At 37.6% G+C, this 25,325-nt stretch overlaps 1 protein-coding gene across 4 annotated transcripts in view; it reads right to left on the bottom strand.

Annotated features, from left to right (window-relative positions):
• The window catches only part of LOC134360244 (SEC14-like protein 1), a 64,070-nt gene that overhangs the window by 5,827 nt on the left and 32,918 nt on the right, over positions 1-25,325 (bottom strand). For all 4 annotated transcript variants that reach the window (XM_063074363.1, XM_063074364.1, XM_063074362.1 and 1 more), the window contains exons 4-15: positions 22,564-22,695; positions 20,852-20,980; positions 18,637-18,880; positions 18,197-18,306; positions 16,967-17,156; positions 15,188-15,276; positions 11,470-11,540; positions 11,203-11,374; positions 10,972-11,106; positions 3,803-3,937; positions 2,815-3,066; positions 2,485-2,663 (exon numbers count right to left, since the gene is read on the bottom strand). In XM_063074363.1, the coding sequence (XP_062930433.1) occupies positions 2,485-2,663; positions 2,815-3,066; positions 3,803-3,937; positions 10,972-11,106; positions 11,203-11,374; positions 11,470-11,540; positions 15,188-15,276; positions 16,967-17,156; positions 18,197-18,306; positions 18,637-18,880; positions 20,852-20,980; positions 22,564-22,695 (1,838 nt within the window). The remainder of the gene's footprint in view (positions 1-2,484; positions 2,664-2,814; positions 3,067-3,802; positions 3,938-10,971; positions 11,107-11,202; positions 11,375-11,469; positions 11,541-15,187; positions 15,277-16,966; positions 17,157-18,196; positions 18,307-18,636; positions 18,881-20,851; positions 20,981-22,563; positions 22,696-25,325) is intronic.

Consider the following 25,325-nt stretch of genomic DNA (forward strand, 5'->3'; position numbering starts at 1 on the left):
CATCAAAACAAGTGACAGTACAGTGATTTACAGATATGGTAGAGTGACTAAGTACCCTCAAGTGATCTCTGGATCTTATGAAGACTCATGGTATCACATCAAACACAGACAAGAATATATGCTGCTGATAAATATTGATTTGAGTGTGATTACTACATAGTATCACAAACAAGAGAAAATCTACAGATGCTGTAAACCCAAAGCAACACACAGTAAATGCTGGAGGAACTCATTGGGCCAGACTGAAGGGTCTCGGCCCACAATACCAACTTTTTTCTCTCTTCCCTCTCTTCCACAGATGCTGCCTGGCATGCTGAGTTGCTCCAGCATTTAGTGTGTGTCACTACACAACATTCGCCCTCAGCTAACAAAGGCTGCTATGCTTAGTACTACCATTAACTGACCTGTTTAAGTCCCGAAGGGCATACGTGATAGACTAGGTTTGTGGCAAACAGCAAGTGAATCAACACCTATTTGACTATATCCTTAAAAGCTGCCTATTGCAAATGAACCCTGTCCATGAAACTAAAAAGAACACTGCCTTATAAGAACATAAGAAATAGTAGTAGAAGGCCATCTGGCCCGTTGAACCTGCTCCGCCATTCAATAAGTTCATGGCTGATCTGACCATGGACTCATCTCCACCTATCTGCCTTTTCCCCATAATATTTAATTCCACTACTATGCCAAAATCTATCCAACCGTGTCTTAAATATATTTACTGAGGTAGCCGCCGCTGCTTCATTGGGCAGAGAATTCCACAGATTCATCACCCTCTGGGAAAAGCAGTTCCTCCTCATACAAAGTCCCTTCTGCACACTGAGAACATCCTTCACTGTAACACTACCAGTGTCAAATGATTTGGTTTAGCAATAGAATGGGGTTGGGAAAATATCAGTCATGATTGAATGGTGGAGCAGACTCAATGGGCCAAAGGGCCTTCAGCAGCAGCAGAACTAAATTCCACCACTTTGTAACATTGTGCCGCAATTCAAGGCTTCTCCAGTGACACCTTTCACATCTGTGGTTTTCAACAATTAGAAGATTGAAGGCAGAAGAAACCAGGCCACCACTTGCAAGTTGTCCTTTAGATCATGCATACTTCTGACTTGTTGTTCCTCTTCATCTTCACTGGATCTTAATACTGAAATTCTAAGCTCACCATGAGTATAGTTTTGTCAAGGGGATTGCAGTGGATCAAGAAAGCAACCTCACCTTCTCAAGTGTTTTTAAGGACAGGCAACAAAAGCTGCCAATGATGCCCTGATCTTGGTAGCAAATAATAAACGCATGAATTTACAATCAAATAACTGGTGACCACTTCTAAAATGGTGTCAGACTATAATCTTTCTCCTCAGTGGAGTTTTGATAAAACTAAATGGTCTGCTTTACTATTTAAGAGCCAACCACATTTCTGTGTACGAGTCACAATAAGAATGACAAATTGGTGCAGTAATTAGAACTGTTTCCTCTCAGCTCCAGTGACCCAAGTTCAATACTGACTTCTGATGTTGTGTGGAATTTATACATTTTCCTTATGACCTCGTGGATTCCTTCTCAATGCTCCAGTTTCATCCCACATCGAAAGGACATGTAGACCGCTAGTTAAACTGGTCATTGTTAACTAACATTTGTGTAGATGAGTGACGGAATTTGGGTAATGTTGATGGGAATGTGAGGAGAATTACAAAAATAGGATCAGTGAAAATGGGTTTTTGATGGTTTGACAGGCACTCAGTGGGTTGAAGGGCCCACTTATGGTGAACGAATAATACCTGCCAAGCCAAAGTAAATGTGATGGATATCTTTTTCCCCCACCAAAAGTAATATTAGTGAACTAAAAGGGTTATTAAGGGAAATCAACCATTTCTCTTTCACCTTTAAAAAAAAAACATTTTTTTATTCACAAATGTTCTATTCAAATGAGTTTAAACTCCCCAGATTTGAACACGTTTCCAAATCATCAGTCCAGGCTTCTAGGGTGCTAGCCCTGCAACAAATAAGATTCTAATGTGCTGGCAAAGGAAGTTACATACAGACACCACAAATTACCATCAATATTAAATGTATGGCTAAATTTTGAAAGTTAATTCCAAACATTTCAGTGAAGTGGTATAATTACTAGTTTTTGAAACTCTTTATAATTAGGTTTATAATCCTTATAGAGACATGTTTTGTAGCAGAGGGAGATGGTGAGTGCTTAAAGTGTAGGCTCAAGTGTTGAAAATATAATCTGAAAACATTTCATCAAAAGGAAATTCACATGCAGTATATTGGTATATTTCAGTTTCAATGCTCATCTTCTACCCCCACCAGCCTCTGCATTTCATTGGCAGAAGCCCATGAATTAACCAGTTTGGTCAACATGAGGAACCAGCATATGGAGTGGAGAGACAATGACTGACAGAACTATAGGTTTTATTTGTACTTCTACTGATCATACACTGCATACATATGGCAATGAATTTATTGTACATCTCTTACCTGAAATCATCTGATCCTATAACTTCAGTGTAATACATAACTTTACACTTATGGGATGAAACCTGTAACGTTGCCAGTACATCATCTACACGAGGTAGGTTAGTTGTAGCGCAAGAAGGCATGTTGTGAAACTTCCATTGAAGTATATAAAAACCAGGCCATCTTGTTACATGTGAACCCTATAAACAATAAGAATGAAAAATAATTGAATAAATCTTTGTTTTACGGAAAATATACAAAGACTATTTAAACTACATATCATTACTAAGGATCTATGAATCTCACTATCTTGACTGAAGTCCGAAAACAAAACTAGGTTACGTAACTGACCTGTACACTCTCTCCTTCCTTACATATAAGTGCTGACTCCACCATACTATAATCCATTCCCAGTTGCCATGACTTATCGATAAGTTGCACATTATTTCCTCCAGGGCATGTTATACCATGGGCCCCAAGAGTATCCTTTTTGGGTAGCTGGGGTGCTCGCTTTGAATGATAGATGTTGAAGGCAATATCTCCTTTTAACACATCAAAATCCCAGGTTATCACAGAAGATGCGTCCACTATTTCAACTGATATCTGGAAAACAAAAATAATAAATCAACATCCTATAGAAATGCTCAACATTTCCTTAACCACTATGTAACAAATTCAAGAGAATACAGATCTGGCCATTTTGAACATTGCCGAAGTGAACTTGGGGCCAGATTTAAAGTTTCGGCTGGATTGAAGAGGCGGGGCCCAGGCTTGAGAGCAGAAAATGAACTGATGTTTAGTCTATATAAGCACAATGCCAAATTAAAAAGATCAAGGCATAGAAGATGAGAGTGAAGGAAGAACCGGTGTTCAGTTCACTACTCCATGAGGCTTTACCCGCCTCAGTAGCCATTGAGCTCCTGGGCTGGCAGCAGTGCTGAAATGACTCTGTAGCTGTGGGCTCACTTTTGGGGACGCTGCCATTAATGTTCTGCGTGTTATTTGTTTACTCTATTTTTCAAAGTTCAAAGTAACTTCATTACATAAGTACATATGTCACTATGGAGATTCGCTTGCACGATTTGTTTCTTTCCTCTTGCCCTGCTCATTGTGTATCTGATTGCCTTTGTTGTGTGTGGTTTTTTAGTGGGTTCTATTGTGTTCCTTTATTTTGTGGCTGCCTACAAGACAAAGAAACTTAAGGTTGTATATGGTATATATACTTTGATAATAAGCGTACTTTGAACTTCATGTTTAGCATAAGCCATTCTTATCATTGCCACTTCAGCTCTGAAATCATGAATATAAATTTTTGAATTAGTTTAAGGAAAAACCTTACCTCATGAGGTGATCCTTTGAAAATACTTGCTGATTGATAAATTGTTTCAGTCAAAAGCCTGATGTCATCATTGTCAAGCTCTTCTGGTGTTCTGTACATAGATTTGGGGATTAAACCTCCTTCCGGAACCTCACACTACAGAAAATGCATTAAAACAGTGTTAGGTATGACATTTTTTGTACGTTTTTTCTTTATTTAGCTTGACTGTTCAAGGAGTACATTACAAGATTTGGGGAACCAAATGAACATTTAAATCCAACAATGCACTTTTCCAATATGATGTATTACAGGCATATGGCAAAAATATTGCCAATGTCAGATGTCCCATGCATCAGAGTTCATTCTGTTTCCAATTAATACACAATTCCATAGGGAAATGGAGGGAAAACATCTGTTGTTTATAAGGAGCCCAGATGCTTCAGCAGAGTGTGCAATGCAAGTTGGCTACATACTTCGTTCAAATGAGTCGTAGTTTCTTTTTTTTAAACGTTATAATCAAATATTTAAGAAGAAGCAACCAATTTCACTTTCCTTGGACCTGCCTTTCTCTTTAACTCCAACCCATTCCATTTCTAAATAATTCAAGAAATAAAGGATTATTTGGAGATAACTCCATAAAATAGCAGATGAGCTTATTATTACCAATTTTACATAATGTATTAAAAAAGTTCTTCTTGAAGTGAAAATGATGGAGTTAATATTTTCATAAGGTTACAGTAGTACAAGAATGCCTGCACAAAACTACGTGGGGTGCGGAGGTGTGGGAGAAGAAATTGCTTAATCCTTCATACTCTCTGACCTACATAAACCCATGAAAAGCTAGTACAGGCCACCCTAACATTACGACTATTGACAAATTATTACCCGGAGATTTGACTTATGGAATAAAATTCACTCTCACAGAACTTGTGTGAAAAAAGGAAATAAACTGGAAATAAACAATTCTTTTCAACTCGAGTTTCTTAACATATGCACAGATGATGCAACTTTGCCTTTTGGAAAAATTTCAAGATAGACCATATTCTGGGAATGCAAACCTCCCCTGCATTGTGGGGGTCAACTGTACTTTCAAATTTCAACAAAACATTGTTATTACTAAAACTGAAATCATAAATGGAATGTTGGGAATACTCAGCAGGCCAGAAAAAATTTGTGGATTTGAAACAGTTCTAACGCTTCAGGTTTATTCTGTAGAGACTCCATTCCATTCTCCCAGTTCTCCATCTATATTGCTGTTTTTCCAATTATGAGACTCTCCATGCAGGTGTATCTAAGATGTCTTCCTTCTTCCGGAACTCTGGCCTCCTTTCTACCATTGTTAATAAAGCCCTAGGTCATAGCTTATTTCCTGTGCCTCACCACCTCTCCTCCAGAACAGAACACGTGTAGAATTCCTCTGATCCTCAGCTTCCACCCCAACCAATCTCCACAGACAATTAATCATTCAATGCAATTTCTACCACATTTAAAGAGATTCCATTACCCAACACAACTTCTCTCTTCTCCTTTCAGTATTTTGCAGGGACCATTCCCTTCATGACTCTGGTCTACTCTTCTGCTCCCGCAAACCACCCTTTCAGTGTTTTCCCATGCAACCACACGCAATGCAACTCTTGGTTCTTTCACCTCTTCCTTTCCCACCATCCAGGAAGCTGAATAATATTTCCAAATGAAGCAATGATTCACCTATACTTCTTCCTATTATCCAGTGATCATATTGTACTTACCTCGGCATTGGAGAAAGCAAATGCAGATTGTTGTCTACTTGTGAACCACCATCATTTAGTATACCTGAGCAACTCTGAGTTGCCTGGTGGTTTCCACTTTAATTCTTAAACTCACTCCCAATCTGTTCTGTTGCCTTGTGATTGGTACAACGAAACCAATGCGAGTCTGAGTAACAGCATCTCATCTTCCATCAGAGCATATTGCTACCTTCTAGACCCAATTCTGAATTCAGTACCGATTTCTCTATTAGATATCCATCCACCCTCATTCTCCCAGCAGCTTCTTTTGTCTCCTTTCCAGCTCTTACAAATGCCTTTAATTTAAAACATTAACTTTGCTTCTTTCCTCAGATATGTATTTCCAGCATTTTCTCTTTTCATTTTTATGTTTCACATTGATGATCCTCAGAAACAGTTAGAAAATTAGAAATCAGAAGTTATTTTTAATTTGTGGAATGAGGAGGCAAAGGGTCGCAGAGAACAAAAGGAATGGCTGAGGTCAGATGGAGGCCAAGAGACTGAATGGAAAGTCGTGCTATTGCTGGCTGAGTGAGGGTACTAAAAGTTTATTGACTGCAAATGATCTGCCTAGTGGAGGTGCAAAGAGAAAGATCAATGAAAACAGAGAGAAAGAGTGTGGACAACTGTGAGATAGCAAACCTGGAGAACAAAACTACTATGGATGATGGAAATCTGAAATAAAAACTGAATGTTGGAAATACTTGGCAGGTCAGGCAGTAACAATACAGAGATGTTAACAGTTCTACTGTCCTCCGCTTCAAATTGACAACCTGACAAATCGACAATTGGTTAGAACTAGCCAATTTAACATAAAACGTAAAAGCTTGTCCCCTGAAATCATTTAATTCAGTACCAGGTTCGCACTGCTGAAACGTGCCAAGTTAGAAGTTGAGTTGCTGATCATTTCAGTTGACAAAGGAATTACTTGGTTCAATATAGATCAAAGACAAGACCAGAGGTCAGAGCTGGGAGTGTAGTGGAAAATTAAAATGACAAATTTGTAAGCTCAAGCTGCCTGAACTGAATGGAAGTGTTCTGCAATGTTATCATCCAAACTACATTTTATTTCTCCAATATAGAGAAGAACATACTGAAGAGTAATGAATACAGCACATTGAATTGTCGAAGATATGAGTAAATTGCTGCTTCTTCTAAATCAAGTTCAAGGGCCTATATTCTATAAATGAAATATAACCGACAACACAAGCTGTCCTGTAGAATAAATAATACTGTTACTTATACTAGTTGAAGTTATCTATTCCAAAACTAATTAAGCACTGCACCACACTTATGATAATCAGGACCTTCAGAAGACAGTATAAGATAAAGAAATATTTGAAATACAGTGGATTCCAGTTAATTGTGACACATAAGTTCCAGTATATTTTGGCCCAATTAAGTGGCTGCCCAATTTGGGAAAGTTTCATGAAAACAGTTAAAAAGATATAAAAAAAAGATATAAAAAAAAGACAAGCTACCATTTCACTGAATAACAAATTTTGTATGTAAATGAGTTTCAGAACAAACACGACCAATACTATTGTCGTACCATAAAACTGTGTATTAGTTCCTAATAGTTAATGACGTAGGAATCATCCAGTGTATGCTGTCCTGTTCTTTTAATTGACTGTAAATGAACAAAATCAGTACAGACATCTAATGCAGTTAAGGGAATGCCATCATATAATGTTTTCTATGATTCTATCCTCCAAAACTTCTTTATCATTTTAACATTAAAGATCATTGTGGATACCTTCAAATTTTTCATAGTTCCTAACCTGAAATAGTGAAATCTTTACAATTTCATTCCTGGTAATTACTGCCAAGTCCAAGTCTGAATGCTTGAAACCACAGTGAGCACAACAGTTCTGAATCGACTTACTGCTTATTTCTCGCTAACTACAACTGCTTTTTGAATACAAACACACGTAATTGACATTATTTGGAGTCTGAACTGCAGCCAATCAATGAAGGGAAGAGTGAGAAAAAGAGACAACTTCACCCAGGTCCACGACTGAAGACTAAAAAAGCAGTGATTAGTGGCTGTTTTTGGAGTTTGAACAATGGCCAATCAGTGAATGGGATTCATGAGCAAGGGTGAATAAAAATAAGAAAGGAACAAGCAGAGCGACTAGTGGGGAGGTTTTAGCATTGGCTCATCAGGCTTAGAGGAGATCAGGCTTGTGCGAGTTAAGTATCTGGCATGTTTCTTCTTATTCTTTACTCCTTGTCTGTAAGGGCATAGTTAGAGCAGTGAGAATGACTCCGGGAGCAGTGTTATGTTCTTTGTGTAAGATATGGGAGTTTTGAGAGACCTACAGCCTCCTAGATAACCACATCTGTACCAGGTGCAACAAACTGCAGACCCTCAGAGAACATGTGTAGGAACTGGAACTGCAGCTTGATGGTATTTGGATCATACAGGAGACTGAGGAAGTGTAAGATAGGAAGATGCACACCTCCAGGTTACATGAGATAGGTAACTGGGTGATTCGGATACTGTTTTGGATACTGCTCAGAGGGAACAACCTACCGGGGCAAGTTGGGTCTCTGGCACTGTGGCTCAGCGGTGAAGAGGACTGCAGTACAGATAGGAGATTCCATAGTTACAGGAATAGAGACAACATTCTGCGGATGTGATGGATACACTGGGATGATATGGTGCCTCCCAGGTGTCAGGGTTATCTCGGATTGGGTCCACGGCATTCTAAAGGGGGAAAGTGAGCAGCCAGAAGTCTTGGCACATATTGACACCAATGACACTGGTAGGAAAGTCGAGGAGATCCTGAATAGAGATCTTAGTGAGCTAGGTAAAAGGCTGAAAAGCAGGATTGCCAGGGTAGTAATCTCTGGATTGCTGCCTGTGCTACGTACCAGTGAGGGTCAGGATAGGAACTTTTGGGAGATAAATGCAAGGGGACACTAACAGGGTTGATGGCAGAGCAGCAATGGCTGGAATTTCTGGGAGCAATTTGGAAGGCAGAGGATAGATAAATCCTAAAGAAGAATATCACAAACTAAAGGAGGATGACACAACTATGGCTGACAAGGGGAGTCAATGCCAACATAAAGGCCAAAGAGAGGGCATATAATAGAGCAAAAATTGGTAGAAGGTTAGAGGATTGGGAAGCCTTTTAAAACCAACTAAGAAAGTCATAGAGGGAAAAGATGGAATACGAAGGTAAGCTAGCCAATAATATTAAAGAGGATACCAGAATTCCTTCAGATATATAAAGTGTACAAGAGAGATGAGACCACTGGAAAATTATGCTGGAGGTAGTAACGGATTGGGGGAGGGGGGGGCAGAACAAGGAAATGGCAGACAAACTGAATAAGTATTTTGCATCATTCTTCACTGTGGAAGACACTAGCAGTATGCCAGTAGTTCAAGAATGTCAGGAGGCAGAAGGGGGTGAAGTTGCCATTATTAGGGAGAAGATACTTGAGAAACTGAACGATGTGAAGGTAGGTAAATTAGCTGGACCAGGTGGATTACACCCAACGGTTCTGAAACAGGTGGCTGAAGAGATAGTGGAGGCATTAGTAATAATCTTCCAAAAAAAAAATCAGGATTCTGGCATGGCTCCAGAGGACTGGAAAATTACAAACATCACTATTCTAGAAGGGAGAAAGGCAGAAAAAAGGAAATTATAGGCCAGTTAGTCTGACCTCAGTGATTGGGAAGATGTTGGAGTTGATTGTGAAGGATATGGTTTCAGGGTACTTGTCAGTAAGGACTCTTTATGGGAAAATCCTGCCCAACTCATTCATAGATATTCTTTGAAGCAGGATAGATAAAGGAGAATCAGTGGATGTTGTGCACTAGGATTTTCAGAAGGCCTTTAAAAGGTGCCAATTAAGAGCAAATAGTATTATAAAGATACCTGCATGGATCAAGAACTGGCTAATTGGAATGAGGTAAAAAGTGGGAATAAAGGGAGCCCTTTCTGGGTGACCTCCAGAGACTAGTGGTGTTCCACAGGGACCTGTGTTGGAACCAGTTCTTTTTATGTTATATGTCAATGATTTGGATGGTAAAATTGATGGCTTTGTGGCCAAATCTGCAGGTGACATGAAGATAGGTAGAAGGCCAGGTACTGTTTAGGAAGCAAGGAGGTTGCGGAAGGACTTGGGACAAATTAAGAAAATGGGCAAAGCAGCAGCAGATGGAATACAATGTTGGGAAGTGTATGGCCATGCAAGTTGACAAAAGGAAGAAAGGTCTGGACTATTTTCTAAATGGGGAAATTATTCAAAAATCTGAGCTGCAGTATTCCCTAAAGGTTAAATGCAGGTTGAGTCGGTGGTGAGGAAGGCAAATGCAATCTTAGCATTCATTTCAAAAGAACTAGAATATAAAAGCAAGGATGTAATGTTGAGCCTTTATAAGGCATGGGTAATGACGCACTCTGAGTACTGTGAGCAGCTTTGGGGCCCTTATCTAAGAAACAATGTGCTGACATTGGAGAGGGTTCAGAGGAGATTCACAAGAATGATTCTGGGAATGAAAGGGTTACCATATGGGGAACGTTTGATGGTTCCGGGCCTGTACTCAATGGAGTTTAGAAGAATGGAAGGGGGGGGGAATCTCAATGAAATCTATTGAATATTAAAAGGCCAAGGTAGAGTGGACCTGGAGACGATGTATCCCATTCATGAGTGAATCTAGGACCAGAGAGCACAGCCTCAGAAAAGAAGGACGACCACTTAGAATAGAGATAAGGAGTAATTTACTCAGCTAAGAGGTAGTGAAACTGTGAAATTCATTGCCACAGGTGGCTGTGGAGACCAAGTCATAAGGTATATTTACGGCAGAGGCTGATAGGTTCTTGATTAGTTAGGGCATGAGGGGTTATGGGAAGAGGTCAGGAGATTAGAACATAGAATACAGAAATCTACAGCACATTACAGGCCCTTCAGCCCACAATGTTGTACCAAGCATTTGGGCTGAGGTGGAAATGGATCAGCCATGATGAAATCAGGGAGCAGACTCAATGGGCCAAATGGCCTAACCTGCTCCTGTATCTTAGGTCTTATTATCTATTTAAAAACTGGTCACCCCAAGCATGGTGTAATGCCTAACAGCAACTAATGCTTATTAGAAACTTTTTGGCAACAGTCTCCTGTCCCAATTTAGTAGACTCCTGCCTATTTTCTCAATCAGTTTTTGTTCTTTAAGAGTTGTGCCAATAAGCACCTGCCCCAGTTAATCGGAATCCATTGTACATGACATAATTCTGCTGTTGTCTTCACCAAAGTAATTTAAAAACATTTCATCAATGACTGCTTGTTTTCCTGCACATGTGCCTTTACATTCCATTCCAATCGCCTATATTAGACAAATGTCTTCACATATATTAAAACTTCATTTTAGGCATGTTACCTACAAATCAAAACAGATTTGTTATTGTAGATTCTTACCACACATTCGCCTCCAAGAAAATCAGGGATTATTTCTTTGTCTATGTAATCAAGTAGCCCTCCAGGCCCTTGGTAGTCATTCCCTGCATAGATAAGGAATTTCTTTCTTGTATTGTCATCAATGAAAGGACTGACCTATAGGCAAAAGAGGATATAAAATGAGAATATGCAGTGCAAACATTTCAATACAGACAATGTAAAATTGGTTTCTCAAATAATTTAACAACTTACCAATGTCCAAAGTACTGGAAAAACTCTGGGCGCCCTGAGGATTAATAATCGACCAAGTGTTTCTGGATAGTTAGCTTCAACAACTTCAATGATTCTTAGCAATGCTTTAACACCAGGTCGCCAAAGATGTCTCATATTCAAACCTTCTAAGTCCACCAAGCATGTCCATGAGCTATTAATAAAAGAAAATTTTAATAAAAAGTGTTATGATATTCTAATGTTAATAATTTCCTGTTTGTGTGGTGCTAAGTTGAAACTTACTATTACCTGATAGGCCTTCCAAACACATTGGTGTTTTCTTCACATCGTCTTAATCCTTCTTCATTAATAGACAGAACCTGATTTGGAACAAGAATACCATAGAGCCAAAATTATTATTGCAGTCCAAAAAAAAGAAGAAACTTTCTGTATTTTTCTTTTGAACTGAAAGCTAATTTCACATTTCACACAGCAATAAATAAGCTCAGCAGGTCAACAGCAACTGGGGAGGCAAAGTAATGGTTGAGATTTCAGATCAAAGCTGCTCAGGAACTTCGGAGGACGATGGAGCCTAACGGCGACTCCTTTGTTTGCATGTTCGGAAATAGCTCTATTTCTATCTCCATTTTTCCCTTTCAGGTTCTTTTGAAGACCTTGACCTGGAATTAAATGCTGACTTCGGTTCTTTGCAGGAACGGGACCCACTCTCGGCGTCTCACGACTGGCCGCTATTTGATATACCAAGGACAGACCTTCAGCATTCTCGGATTTCATGGCTCTGGAAGTGGGCAGACTCGAGGCCGGTGGCTCCGCAGGAAACTGGTGTTTCGTGGGAGCACATGGAAGATTGAAAGCAGCAAGCTGGCTGCTGGCTGCGTACCCAGAGACCCAAGTTCTTTGGGCAGAGCATTATAAATCAGCGAGTTGTTTGTTATGTTTTCCCCTCTTGCTGTGAAATGGAGATACCTCTTTTTCCTTTATCAGGGAGAAAGAGAGCCTGTGGCATGTTGAATTACCAGGTGAACGAGTAGTCTTTGAGGTACTGCAAGTCTGTGTCTTAATTGATGCTTTGATGCACATTTGAGTGCTTGGTGGGGGAGGGGGGCACCAATGCTTTTTTTGCTGGTGGGGGAGGGGGATCATTGCTTTGCTGCTGCTTATACGTGGGGGGGGAGCTGGGGGGGGGCTAACATTTAACTGTCATTTATTCTTTGGGGCACTCCTCTATCTTCATGGATGGTTGCAAAGAAAAAGAATTTCAGGATGTGTATTATATACATTTTCTGACATTAAATGTACCTTTGAAACCTTTGAAGTGCCCAGACCTCCTGACCAGTTCTTACAAATAAATGTAACTCTCTTTGGTGCCACTTAAACCCTTCAGATTAATCCAACAGCTTAAGTCATGGATATAGGAAGGGAGGGGAGGAAACGTCAACTCAGACCATGAGAGGCCTGCATCGGGTATTTTCATGCCTTACAAGGCGCAGATTGGAAGTCTGTGTGGGGCGCCACTCCTCGCACAGACTACAGCAGTGTGTGATTAAGGGCACAAACATGCTGCCACAGCTGAGGCTCAAACTAGCGACCTTGAGATCACTAGATAAACGCCTTAACCACTTGGACAAGCGCCCAACATGGATATAGGTGTTTTATAACTCCATCTACCCATCCTGGTATTGTACCCCTCCATCCTTTTGTTTAAGGAAAATCAGTCTTAACTGCCTCAACTTAATTGCCTGGGTGGATCAAGTGTGGTGACTGGTTGAAAACCTTTCCAGTGTTTCATCAGTTTCATTGAAGTAATCCTTACAATCAGCTGATTTTAAGGTTATGCACCCTTATTCTGAGATATCCTACCAGAAATTGTTTTTCTAGCTACCCTATTAATTCCTTCAACTGTTTGACCTCCTCAAATAACACTGTTTCATCATTATTACTACAGCAAAATCTCTACATTGTATCATTGTTTTCTAAACACTTTTGACTAATATTACAGATTTAAAAGAGATATAATCTTAGAAATCTGCATGAAGGCAAAGTTATATGCACATTTAATGTTTATAGTTTTTTTTATTTTTATATGCTGTATGTTTATTTTTTTTCTTTAATTTTGGTTTAGGGTTACTGAAGTCAATAAGCTCTTAGTCACTCAAAGAATTCAAATAAAACAGGCAATTTTGTTAGAAATCAAATGCCACAAAGAGAATCAGATCCAGAAGAATGAACTTCAAAAAAAGCAGCAGATGCTGGAAATCTAAAATTTAACAAGCAAATTGGTAGAAATACTCAGCAAGTCAGATCACATCTGTAGGGAGCCGAAAAGAATTAATGTTTCAGGTCAAAACTCCTTTGTTCCGATCATCAGCTTTATAGGCTGGTGCAAAGAGTGTAACATCACTCAACTGAGTGGAGTCTCCACTTTGAACAAAGTGACAATTAAATTTGGATGATTTATTTTAATCTTAATGTTGCCTAAATTTAAAAAAAAACCTTAAAAGACTTATATATTCGCCAATAGTTATTTAAACTCATTAGATAAATTTAATTTTAAATGGTATCACTGAGTTATGAGGGCAAGATACACCACCTGCAATTTCCTGGTACAAATAGTCAATTCTGCCAGCCACTGGATCAGTATTATCTAAGCTGGGCAGGTACCTTTGTTCACCAGTTAGATTCAAGATGACCTGGCACAATTACACACACTATTTATTGAAAAAAGCTCTCCTTTTAGTTTAAACCCTTTTGGGCCAAAATCTGAATTTATTGCCATTGTTTAAAAATTAAATGAATGGGCTTCAAAAAAAGCTGTGGAGTTCACCATGCAATTTTAATTAATTGTAATGCTCATTTTAATGTAGTACTTAACATAATTGGCGAATAAGGTAAATGCAATGTTAACATTCGTTTCAACAAGACTAGAATATAAAAGCAAGGATGTAATATTGAGGCTTTACAAGGCACTGATGAGGCCTCACTTGGAGTATTGAGAGTAGTTTTGGGCCCCTTATCTAAGAAAGGATGTGCTGTCATTGGAGAGAGTTCAAAGGAAGTTCATGAAAATGATTCCGGAATCAAAAGGTTTATCATATGAAAAGCGTTTGATGGTTCTGGGCCTGTACTCACTGGGAGATGTTGAAACCTATCGAATACTGAAAGGCCTCAATAGAGTGTATGTGGAGAGGATGTTTCCTACGGTGATGGACACAGCCTCAGAATAGAGGGATGTTCATTCAGAACAGAGATAAGGAGGAATTTCATTAGCCAGAGTGGTGAATCTGTGGAATCTGTTGCCACAGGCAGCTGTGGAGGCCAAGTCACTGGTTATATTTAAGGCAAAGGTTGATACATTCTTCATTAGACAGGGCATGAAGAAATATGGGGAGAAGGCAGAAGTTTGGGGGTCATGATGAAATAGTGGAGTAGACTCCAATGGGTCAAATAGCCTAATTCTGCTCCTGTACCTTATAGTCTTATAAAAAGAAAGCATGCTAATCAAACCAAAATGTTTACAACTGCTCAATGAACAATTCATTACTGAATCAAATTACTTCAAATGTCCATCATAAAATTGCTACTAACAATTAATCATGCATTAGTTCTTATTAGAAAGATGATAAAATTCTTAAGTAATAGAATTTGTTGGGCTAAACAGGATAGTGTTTCAGCATACAATTTTTCCTTCCTGTACCAGAGCCCAAATTCAGCGCAGACTAAAATGACATCCCCACCCCCCACTCTCTCCCATGCATAAGCTTTAACAAGTTTCAATTCTAGTCATAATGGCCACATATCATTAAAATTAAGATTCCACATACAGCACCACTTGAAGAAACCACTTAATATATAAAAGCCGTGTGCTAAAGTACTGTGGCATGGGATGTATTAATTCTTAATAATAAGTGCCTCATAATATTTTTGCTGACAATGCTCAACTACACTAATTCAGTATTCATAATGCTAGAGATAATGAAATTAGATTTAATGATTAAAGTGCACTCACATGCCGCAGCAGTGCCTCCTCTCCGAGTGCTCTGACAAGACCTTTGGTATCCATTTGTCCAAGTCGTAAAATATATAGGGGTCTCCCATCTGTTTAAAAACAAATTGTATGATTATATTACTTGCTCTAGTTACTAATAGCAAAATTTAAATGGAACGATTTTAAAAGATTTCAAGCCGCTGAAAAGTTAGGTAATAGATTTCAGATCCTCCCTCCTTCAATATGAAAAACTAAGACAAAAACATGCCAATGAATTAGATAGTAAAAGCTCTTTAAGGTTTAGCTTCTTATTTCAGAGCAGCTAATTGAAACATTTAGCAATTATAGTCAGTAATAAATTTGACAATATGCTTCCTATCAACGGTTGCTTTCACAAATCTAGCCTTGGCACATCAGTTTAATGAATCAACAACTTACACAATATAAGAATGATCAAATTGGGCTTCATATTTAACTGTACTGGAAGCAGTTTAGACCAAGATTCTCAGTATGGATTGTCTTATGAGGAAAACCTGAGCAAGCTGGAACTAAATGCACCGGGGTTTAGACAAGCGTCAGGTGATCTTATTGAAATACAAGATACTAAGGGACTTGACTGGGTAAATGCTCACTGGGAAATCCAGTACCATCGGGCACAATCCCAAATAAGGACAGAGTTAAACAGTAATTTCTTCTCACTCGTGACTCTTTGGAATTCTCCCACCCAAAGAATTGCAGGGGATGAGTCATTGAAAATATTCCAGGTTAAGACAGAATTTCTCAATATAGACAATAATCAAAATGCACCTAAATGTACAAAACAGAAGTGACAGGCAATGCAGTACCACCTTAGATAAATCATCATGAAAATGTTTATTAATTCTTATCATTTGCAGTTCAATTTCTATCTTTTTTTTTTAAGATAAGGGATCTCAACATTATTAATGCAAAAAGTGAAATTAGACCAAACTCAGTAGTACAACTTCCCCTCTCCCATCTAAATATTCCAAAACAAGAAACACACAATTACCAAAATAAAACTCACTTTAGACTTATAATAGAAAGAAAATTTGAGCCATGATTTTATGCTCTGCTACTGATCTTATGGTTCTGTCCATAACGTACTGTAGTAACTTAAAAGAAACATTTCTTTCATAAAACTATAAACCAAGAGGACCACAATCTTGTAACATTCACAACACGCTGGAGGAACTCAGCAGGTCGGGCAGCATCCGTGGAAAAGAAACGTCAACCGATCTTTTCCACGGATGCTGCCCGACCTGCTGAGTTCCTCCAGCGTGTTGTGAGTGTTGCTTTGACCCCAGCATCTGCAGATTATTTTGTGTCCACAATCTTGTTGTAGGGTTTGGAGGCATGCGTGCCCAGAGAACTATGTTGGCTGGAGTCAGAGCTTTATGCTTTGGCTCTTAGTAGGGTCACCCATGCTAAACAGATCAAAGGGTAGGAGCTAGACCAAGAGTGGTCCATTAGTACTCCAGGTTCGCGGGTTCAGCTCAGGACTAACAACCCTAAAATAAAACTGTTACGGAAACAGCAATGAAGAACCCTTCTAGATCTGTGTGCGATGGTATGGACAGGCAAAGATGGAGGCCCTTCAGTGTCGCCCCTAAATGCCAGCGGTGTAAAGGCCAGTAAGAACTTGTGTGTTTATGTACAAAGCCACTGATGTTTTTAAATTATTTGTGTTTAATAGGATTTAGATCTTTTTTTTTAGCAGACAGCCTTTCAAAATACATTCTAAGAACCTAGTGTAATATGCAAGGTAACATTTTGTGTAACCTCTGTCATGGTGATGCCAGCCTCCTGTGTAATAATCAGGCAACACTTGAGGTGGTGTCCAAGTCTCCAAGAGATAGTCCACTTTGTGCTGTTTGCGCCATGTCAAAGACTGGCACAGAAGCTCTCTTGCTTTATCAATATTGAAATCTCGTGCTCTCAAAAACCGCAGAATGTGCTCATCCTTAGGAATCTGTGAAGTTGCAATTATGAAATGTTAATTTTCCTTTTAACTGCAAAGAAACTTAAATGTTTCAAAAAAATGTTCAAATGATCAATTGTTTATCCAAGTTACATAGCTTTGCATCCAAATTATACAGTTAGTTGCAGACTCATGAATATAATACAAATACTGCTTCTTAAAAAAAGGACTGCCAGGAAAGTGTTTTAAAATTGTTTAAATTTTGTGTATGAAAACTGGGAAATACAATATGCAATACAATGGCTGCATAGCCATAGAAACAGAAAACAGACAGGGCAAAATATAAACTGAAGCACTTCGACATATTATTGGTGTTCTGGAAGGGTTAAGAAAGTGTGACTATCAGAAAGTTGTGATTTTTAGAAATATGTACACGTATTTATTGTGTCTACCCCAATGATGTAATAGATTTTTAATTTTACGATTAGGAATATTTGAAAAATAAGCAAATTTTTGAGCAGCTTAAATTAGATACAGAATCAAATCTAGCTTAATACGCCTTGAAAGATTTTCAATAGGTTTATAACTAAGGATTTGCTGTTCAAAATTTAAGTTACAGAATTAATAATTATATTTAATTTGCAATAAAGTTTCAGGAAACTACAATGTATATAAAGAATTCATATTTTGTGCGTTAATTACATTTTATTACACGGTATTATAAAGTCATATCAACAGAAGCAGGTTATAGCAAGGCGCACCATAGATTAAAATAGAAAGCCTTCTGTTTGCAAATCATGTTCAAATTAGACAATGACAGAAATTAACTAACCAGGTTCATCTCATCTAGTAAACAGAATAAGCCTGCGCACATAGTCATCTCATATTTAGTAATGGCCCAGAGTAATAAATTATCATTGAGAATATTTTGTTTAGCTGAAATCAATACTATAATACAAAATTTAGGAACATCAATTTAATTAAAGAACTGAGAATGAAGCAATTGTTTGCTATTAGGAAGATGACACTGATGGTTTAGGTTCCAGATCAAAATAAACCAATGCAGATCATTCTGACAGTTAAATCTTTACCTTGCCCTTGTGTGCTTCTTGAAGCCAAGTGCGAAGTCTAATAAGACAGCTCTCTTGTAGTGGTGTCAAATCACCCAGATAACGCTGGATATAATCAGCATCCAATTTATCTAGAACACAATTTAAAGTAATTATACATAAATTAAGGGAGCTCGTTCTTTTTAATTTGAAAATCCAATACTTGTTAATATACATTTTTGACAAATAAAAACAATTAATACCTTAGTATTTCACATCAACATTTTTGAACTAAATGAGCTTAGCAAACATTATTTATTCCAATTACATTGCTCAAAGTGTTTCTTTTAACATTTAGGATAAACACATTACTGCTTCTCATTCAAGCCTGAACACAATAAGTGTACATGATATAATTTTAGAATGCACAATGATAAATATAAACATGTAAAAGAAACTTGCAATTGAATTATAGTGTTTACCATCTGGAGTTCCTGAGAGAGAGTCAGGTGAATTATTGGAACCAGCAATCAAATCCTTATTAACATGTTCTTCCTTTCTAACTGCATCACCCCGACTAGGTATGGCTACAGCTGGAGAGGATGTCAGTTTCTGGGCAGGAACTGACTTCTCTGTGTTAACTTTGACCATTGGTGACCAACGTGGTACATGAGTAATTCCTTCTTCTTCCAGTTGCTTCAGGTAATACTCAATAATTTCTTTCCCCTATAAAATGTACAAACATAGCACGCTTATTTTCAAAACCCAGAAGATTAAATTGTTATGCATTATTCAATATCAATTTATTAACAAGGAACTTGGTGCGAAAGGTTAATAATAAAAGATATGTAAGCATCATCTCCAATTTGTCTGTATTCTTTTGTACCTGACTATAATATACTTTAAATTTCAGTTATCCAGAGGAAAAAATTAAATTATTTTAAAAACATGAGCATCTTCAATGGCACGCGGTTCCCCGAGTGTTGAAAATGTTTTGTCATCTTTTATTCTAGACAAATCAATGAACTGAATTACTGTCTGAGAGAAAAGCCTTCCACAGTATTATTCATAAACAATGAACAAAATATGTTAATCACTTTTGATTGTTGTGGAAATGAGAATCACTGGGATGGAAAGTAAATGCCTTATGGTGCAATGGGATTGAGTTTTAGCAGCCTGCAGCAATTTGCATCCCTTGATTGCAATTCAGAAGGTTGCCAGGTGCCTTGAGCATACTGTTGTGGGAATAAGAGGTAAATTGCTAGAGGTGTATAAGATTATGAGAGGCAGAGACAGAGTGGACAGCCAGCATCTTTCTTCTCCTGAGCAGCAATGGCCAATACCAGAGGACATCTGATTAAGAAAAGGGTAGGGTAGTTAAGAAAGCTTATGGGGTGTTAGCTTTCATAAGTCGAGGGATAGAGTTTAAGAGTCGCGGGGTAACAATACAGCTCTATAAAACTCTGGTTAGGCCACACTTGGGAGTACTGTGTCCATTTCTGGTCAACTCACTATAGGAAGGATGTGGAAGCATTGGAAAGGGTACAGAGGAGATTTACCAGGATGCTGCCTGGTTTAGAGAGTATGTGTTATGATCAGAGATTAAGGGAGCGAGGGCTTTACTCTTTGGAGAGAAGGAGGATGAGAGGAGACATGATAGAGGTGTACAAGATAATAAGAGGAAGAGATAGAGTGGATAGCCAGCGCCTCTTCCCCAGGGTACCACTGCTCAATACAAGAGGACATGGCTTTAGGGTAAGGGGTGGGAAGTTCAAGGGGGATATTAGAGGAAGGTTTTATACTCAGAGAGTGGTTGGTGCGTGGAATGCACTGCCTGAGTCAGTGGTGGAGGCAGATACACTAGTGAAGTTTAAGAGACTACTAGACAGGTATATAGAGGACTTTAAGGTGGGGGCTTATATGGGAGGCAGGGTTTGAGGGTCGACACAACACTGTGGGCCCAAGAGCCTGTACTGTACTGTACTATTCTATGTTCTATGAAAGCATAGGGGAGATATCAGAGGTAGTTAGTCTTTTACACAGAAAGTGATAGATTCCTGAGGATGGTGATAAAGGCTGATACAATAGGAACATTTAAAAGACTCCTTTTAATGGATATGGATATAAAAACATGGAGAGCTATGGACTGTATAGGAGGAAAGAGTTAAGCTTTATCATGCAGTGGCATCATATAGGTCAGCACAATGTTGTGGGCCAAAGGGCCCATATTGTGCTGTATTGTTCTATGTTCTGAAGTAATTATACAAGAAGCTATAAGTAGGCATTACCAGGAGTACCAGACTTCCTCTGAAGAAGAACATTTTGGACTATAAAGAAATAGTATTAGTGAAGCAAACAGTGTACCTGTATTAACAAATCACTCCTACATAACAACAACATACTAACCAAATCAGAGAAAGGGTTGACTTGGACAGGTATAAAATCAGCTATTCTGCTTGTAGTTATATTAAAAAGTTTAAATCATTCCACTATAATTTGAAAAAGTAATTATAAGAGAGACATCTACATATTTTACAATGATGTTAAAAGGTTAAAACAACATAAAACTAAATAATGTAAATAATCACGTCAAACAGATTTGATACTTTTTGCACTTTCATGTCTAGGTTATACCTACATCATAATACAGGCGCCAAGTATAACAGAGGCAAAATTAAATGTCTTTAATTCACGTACCTTTTTTATACTGCTGGCATATTGTTTCATTGCTATCTTTTCAACAGTACTTTCAAACCCAAAAAAAGACTTGATATCAAGACTTGCTGACTGCTCAAAGCAAGTCCAATCCTCATTTTCTTGGTGAACCTAGTAGTACAATAGAGAGGATATTCCAGCTTCAAACCATGTTGCTTAATGCAATTATACTGTTTTTTTTTAAATAAATAAATACTGATGAAATACACAATTTTAATTTGTAGAGTACTTCTAAATATGATTGAATTTTCATACAATGGAAGAGTTCTTTGCTCCAAACAGCAGTAACACTGTTACAATACAAATGATATTTTGCAATAACAATAGTACAAATAAATCTTAAAAGATTCTTTATTTCTATTAGCTACATGAATGATTATAAGGTGTGATTAAGTAAAATATTTGAAGTTTCAAAAGAGTCCGTCAGTTAACTGAAGTAGGACTAATAAACTCCAAGTTGCAGAAACCAATGTACTAGATTAAAAGAGGTTAGATTGTAACAGATTAGACTGAGTAAATCCAACTAAGAAAAAATTAGTTACTGTATCTACTGTGAATTTATTGAAAAACACATGTTATCATTGGGTCTCCTCAAACTCTGAATATGATAGAATTGGGTTATTACTGATAAATTATCAAAAGGCAGCAAATAATTTAAAACTTTTTTGACATCGAACTGAGCAGTAGCAGATCAGTCAACTGGTGCTAAAACTGGCTCTACTGATAATTTTCAGCAAACAGAAGTCCATTGCTTTCCCTCATTCTTAATCAGAAATAGTCAAATGAAAATGAAGAAGTTACTCAAAAGAAGCAACTATTAATATTTTACATTCAACCTCTTAATTTTACAGTTAATATCAATGGAATAACAGTATTTCTTCACATTAGAATAGCATTATTTTTGCAATATTAACATTACTCACAATTTCAATTTAACATGTTAGAGACTTGTTAGCCAAAATTACAAGTAGCCCAATGGTCAAGTGGTTTATTAATTTTTCTATACTTTATTTGTTTTATGAAACTGTTCCCTACCAGAGTAAATAACATTTATAAACGGACTGATTTATAATTTATGGTATTATAAAGCAAGTGAAATTTACAAAAATTAAATGAACCTTCAACCTTTAGGCTGGTAGTAGATCAAGATAAATGTGCATATTTTTACTGATGTTAGTTATCAAAGATATACCAGTAGATCTTTGAAAGAAAACAATTTAATTAACCAAATTCAATTTTTTGACTCTTAAATGTGCTGACTTCCTATTCTCTTATTCTAACTCAATATATTTATTGCCTCAGGCATTTTCTTAACCACTAGAGAAGGGATAATGCGCATGCAAAAATAAGCTGCTGATCTAGTGGCACCATGTGTATACTGTGCAATCCTCACCATGACTGATAGAATTCTGTGGGCATACACAGCATGTGCAATATTTAACACTAAGTGTGGAAGAAAATCAGTGTATTAAAGAATGACACTGAAAAATCAGATGTTAGAATGAATTATGATCTCATGTCGCTTTTCCTATCCTGAACTTCAAGTTAAAGGAACGTTAATTCTTCTGATCCACCTCCCCCCACCCACCCACATTTATTCCGTTTATTATCCATCTTCGGAAGATAAAGTTGCTGACACTCCAATTTTATTTTACATTGATTTGATTTGAAATATTTTACAATTGATTACATACAGTATAGCAGCAGAATTCATTGATGACAACTCGGTTTGCAAAGGTTTCATTGTGGGCTTCTATTTTTAATGTTCTCTCCCGCCAGTTCAAGGAGTTCTTCTGAATAAAGTAGATGTAATCGACGCCTGCAATCTGATAAGGTTTAAACAGTAATTAGAGATAAATCATCATGCAACAATGATATCACAGTCCTCTTGTGGTAGTTATTAATTTGTTCTAAGTCAAAATGCAATAAAATAATAATCTTAAATTTTATTTAGGTCTCCAGAAATTACAAGACTTAAGCAATCTCCAGAAAGAGGAGACTGAAAGCAAATTTCGAACACCACTAAGAAGAATGCAAGCCCTATTTGTGAGTGTAACAAATTAAGTAAAATGTGCATTTTTCTAGAATCAACATGTTCTTACATAAATTTTAATGCAGTGTTGCTGCTGACCATGCAGACTCAAGAGACAGATGGAGTAATTTAACACCAAAATAAAGAGAACACTGATAATTTTGGCATAAATATAAAGATATATTTAAATTTCTTCCTCATGGTATTAGGAAAGAAACAGATTTGCAAGGAGAAACAGAGACATAAGGGTTTAAGAAAATGTAATCCCTTGAACCAATTCTATCAGTGATCTTGATTAATCTGTGTCACACACTCACCTTAGGTATTAACACCATTAGTGAAGAAAGAACTATCAATCACAAAATTAAAATTCACATTTAACCTTGCATCAATTACCATTAAGCAGCAGTGGGTTCTATATTTCGATCATTTTCTGCTTTCACTCCTGAAAAGCCAGCCCCTGAATTTTAGATTTGACTCTTACACTTTCTTCATTGTGGCAAATTAACACTGCACTTACATAGTGCCCTACAGATATCCCTACCACACCCATGTATAGCTGGAACATAACTTGCTTCTTGCATAAAGATAACATTCACTTAGCTTTTTAATCATTTTCTGCAAAATTCCCAATAATGTGTTCACAGATGCCCAAGACTCTGGAACCTCACACTGAGATTTGTTTCATTCAAAACAAATAATTTCATATGTCTGAAATTAAATTTATTTACTTTTCTTATTCAGTAAATTCTGCAATTTAATGATTCTTATCTACCCCCTTGGGTCTTCAATTTTTCCAAATATGGTTTCTATCCTCAGAGTCTGAGTGGTTCAAAAGGGCAGCTCACCACGATCTTTTCAAGGACATTTAGGGATAGGCAATTAAGCGCTGGCTCAGTCTGCGAAGCCAAATCCCTCGAATGAAGGAAAAAAAACACCACCTAAGTAATTTATAAATGCAAGGTGTAATTGGGACACCATCCATGCAAATCCTGTGGGAGCTTGCTAGTCACGAGACAATACCAGTGCCTGCCCATTAATCCCGATATCCGTATCAACTAAATTTCTAGCCAGATCAATAATGCCTTTCCTATCCACAAACTTTAACTTCAGGTCTCCTAGGGACCTTAGCACACATCCGTTAGAAATCTGTGTGACTAATATACATTGACAATCCACTCTCCACTACATTACTCACCTGTTAAAAAAAATAAACCATTAAGCTCAAGATTGATCTACTCATTTACAAATGAAAACATTCAGGACATTTAGATACTCTTCTCATAGTTACAGTCTCATAATTTTCTAAGAGGCAGTGTTGATAAACTGGGCTTAACTGTGGTTTGTTTTTGTTATTGAAAAGGAAAAATGACTAGCACAATTTTCCAATCCAGAGAAACAGTTCTCAAGAGGAAAGAAATTTGGAAAATTATTTAGCAGTTTAGTAGCTCTCTCACCAACGCTCCAAAAATTGTTAGAATGGAAATCATCTGGTCTTGAAGATCTGTCTCTTTAGTCTGAGTATTTTCATCTGCACTATCCTTGTCCCTTTTGATATTCAGAATGCTATTATCTTTTCTAAAACATTAAACTAATTCAGTCATTCAATAGTAAGACAATTTTGTTTACATTTACAGTATCATAATGATCGATTTTCTACATGCAGCCAACCACGTTTCATTCTTTAATACACACTGACTTTCATATCCCTTAAATTTATTTTCATAATATTCCAAAAAGTGATTTTCCTTCTTGGTAAGCTTCTGCTGCATTTTTCCTTGACTCAGGCTCCAGAATTTACAATAAAGTTTTGAACCATCTCACCTCTTTTTTAATCCATACATTTTAAAAAGTAGTATCACTGCATTCCATGGATACAGCTGGCTGTGTTGAAGCAAATGAATGCCTTCCTGGACATCTACACTTTTCCACTATGATTTCACCTACTTGCCTATTTTATTCTGGGCAATTATTCACATTACATAAAAGACAGCACTGTCCAAATCTAGAATCAGCACTGCATTTCTTCTTTTCAAATGCCATAGTAGAGTAGCAGTTAGTGCGACACTATTACAGCTCGGGGCGTTGGAGCTCAGAGGTTAACTCTGCCATCATCTGCAAGGAGTTTCAACGTTCTCTCTGTAATCACATGGGTTGCCTCTGGGTGTTCCGGTTTCCTTTCACAGTCCAAAGACATATCAGTTAGTAGGTTAACTGTCCTGTGATTAGGCTAGTGTTAAATAGGTGGGTTACTGGGCGACACAGCTCGTTGGGCCAAGAGGGCCTGTTCTGCACCGTATCTCTAAATAAATAACAAACTTGATTGAATTTGTTAATCATCAAATAAAAGTACACGGACCATTGCCCCTCCCATGGCTCTCTGATACCCCTTTCATTACCAAGGGGCTTCCCCACCCAGCTCGG

The sequence above is a fragment of the Mobula hypostoma genome, chromosome 22 (genome assembly GCF_963921235.1).
Source record: "Mobula hypostoma chromosome 22, sMobHyp1.1, whole genome shotgun sequence".
Taxonomy (NCBI): Eukaryota; Metazoa; Chordata; class Chondrichthyes; order Myliobatiformes; family Myliobatidae; genus Mobula; species Mobula hypostoma.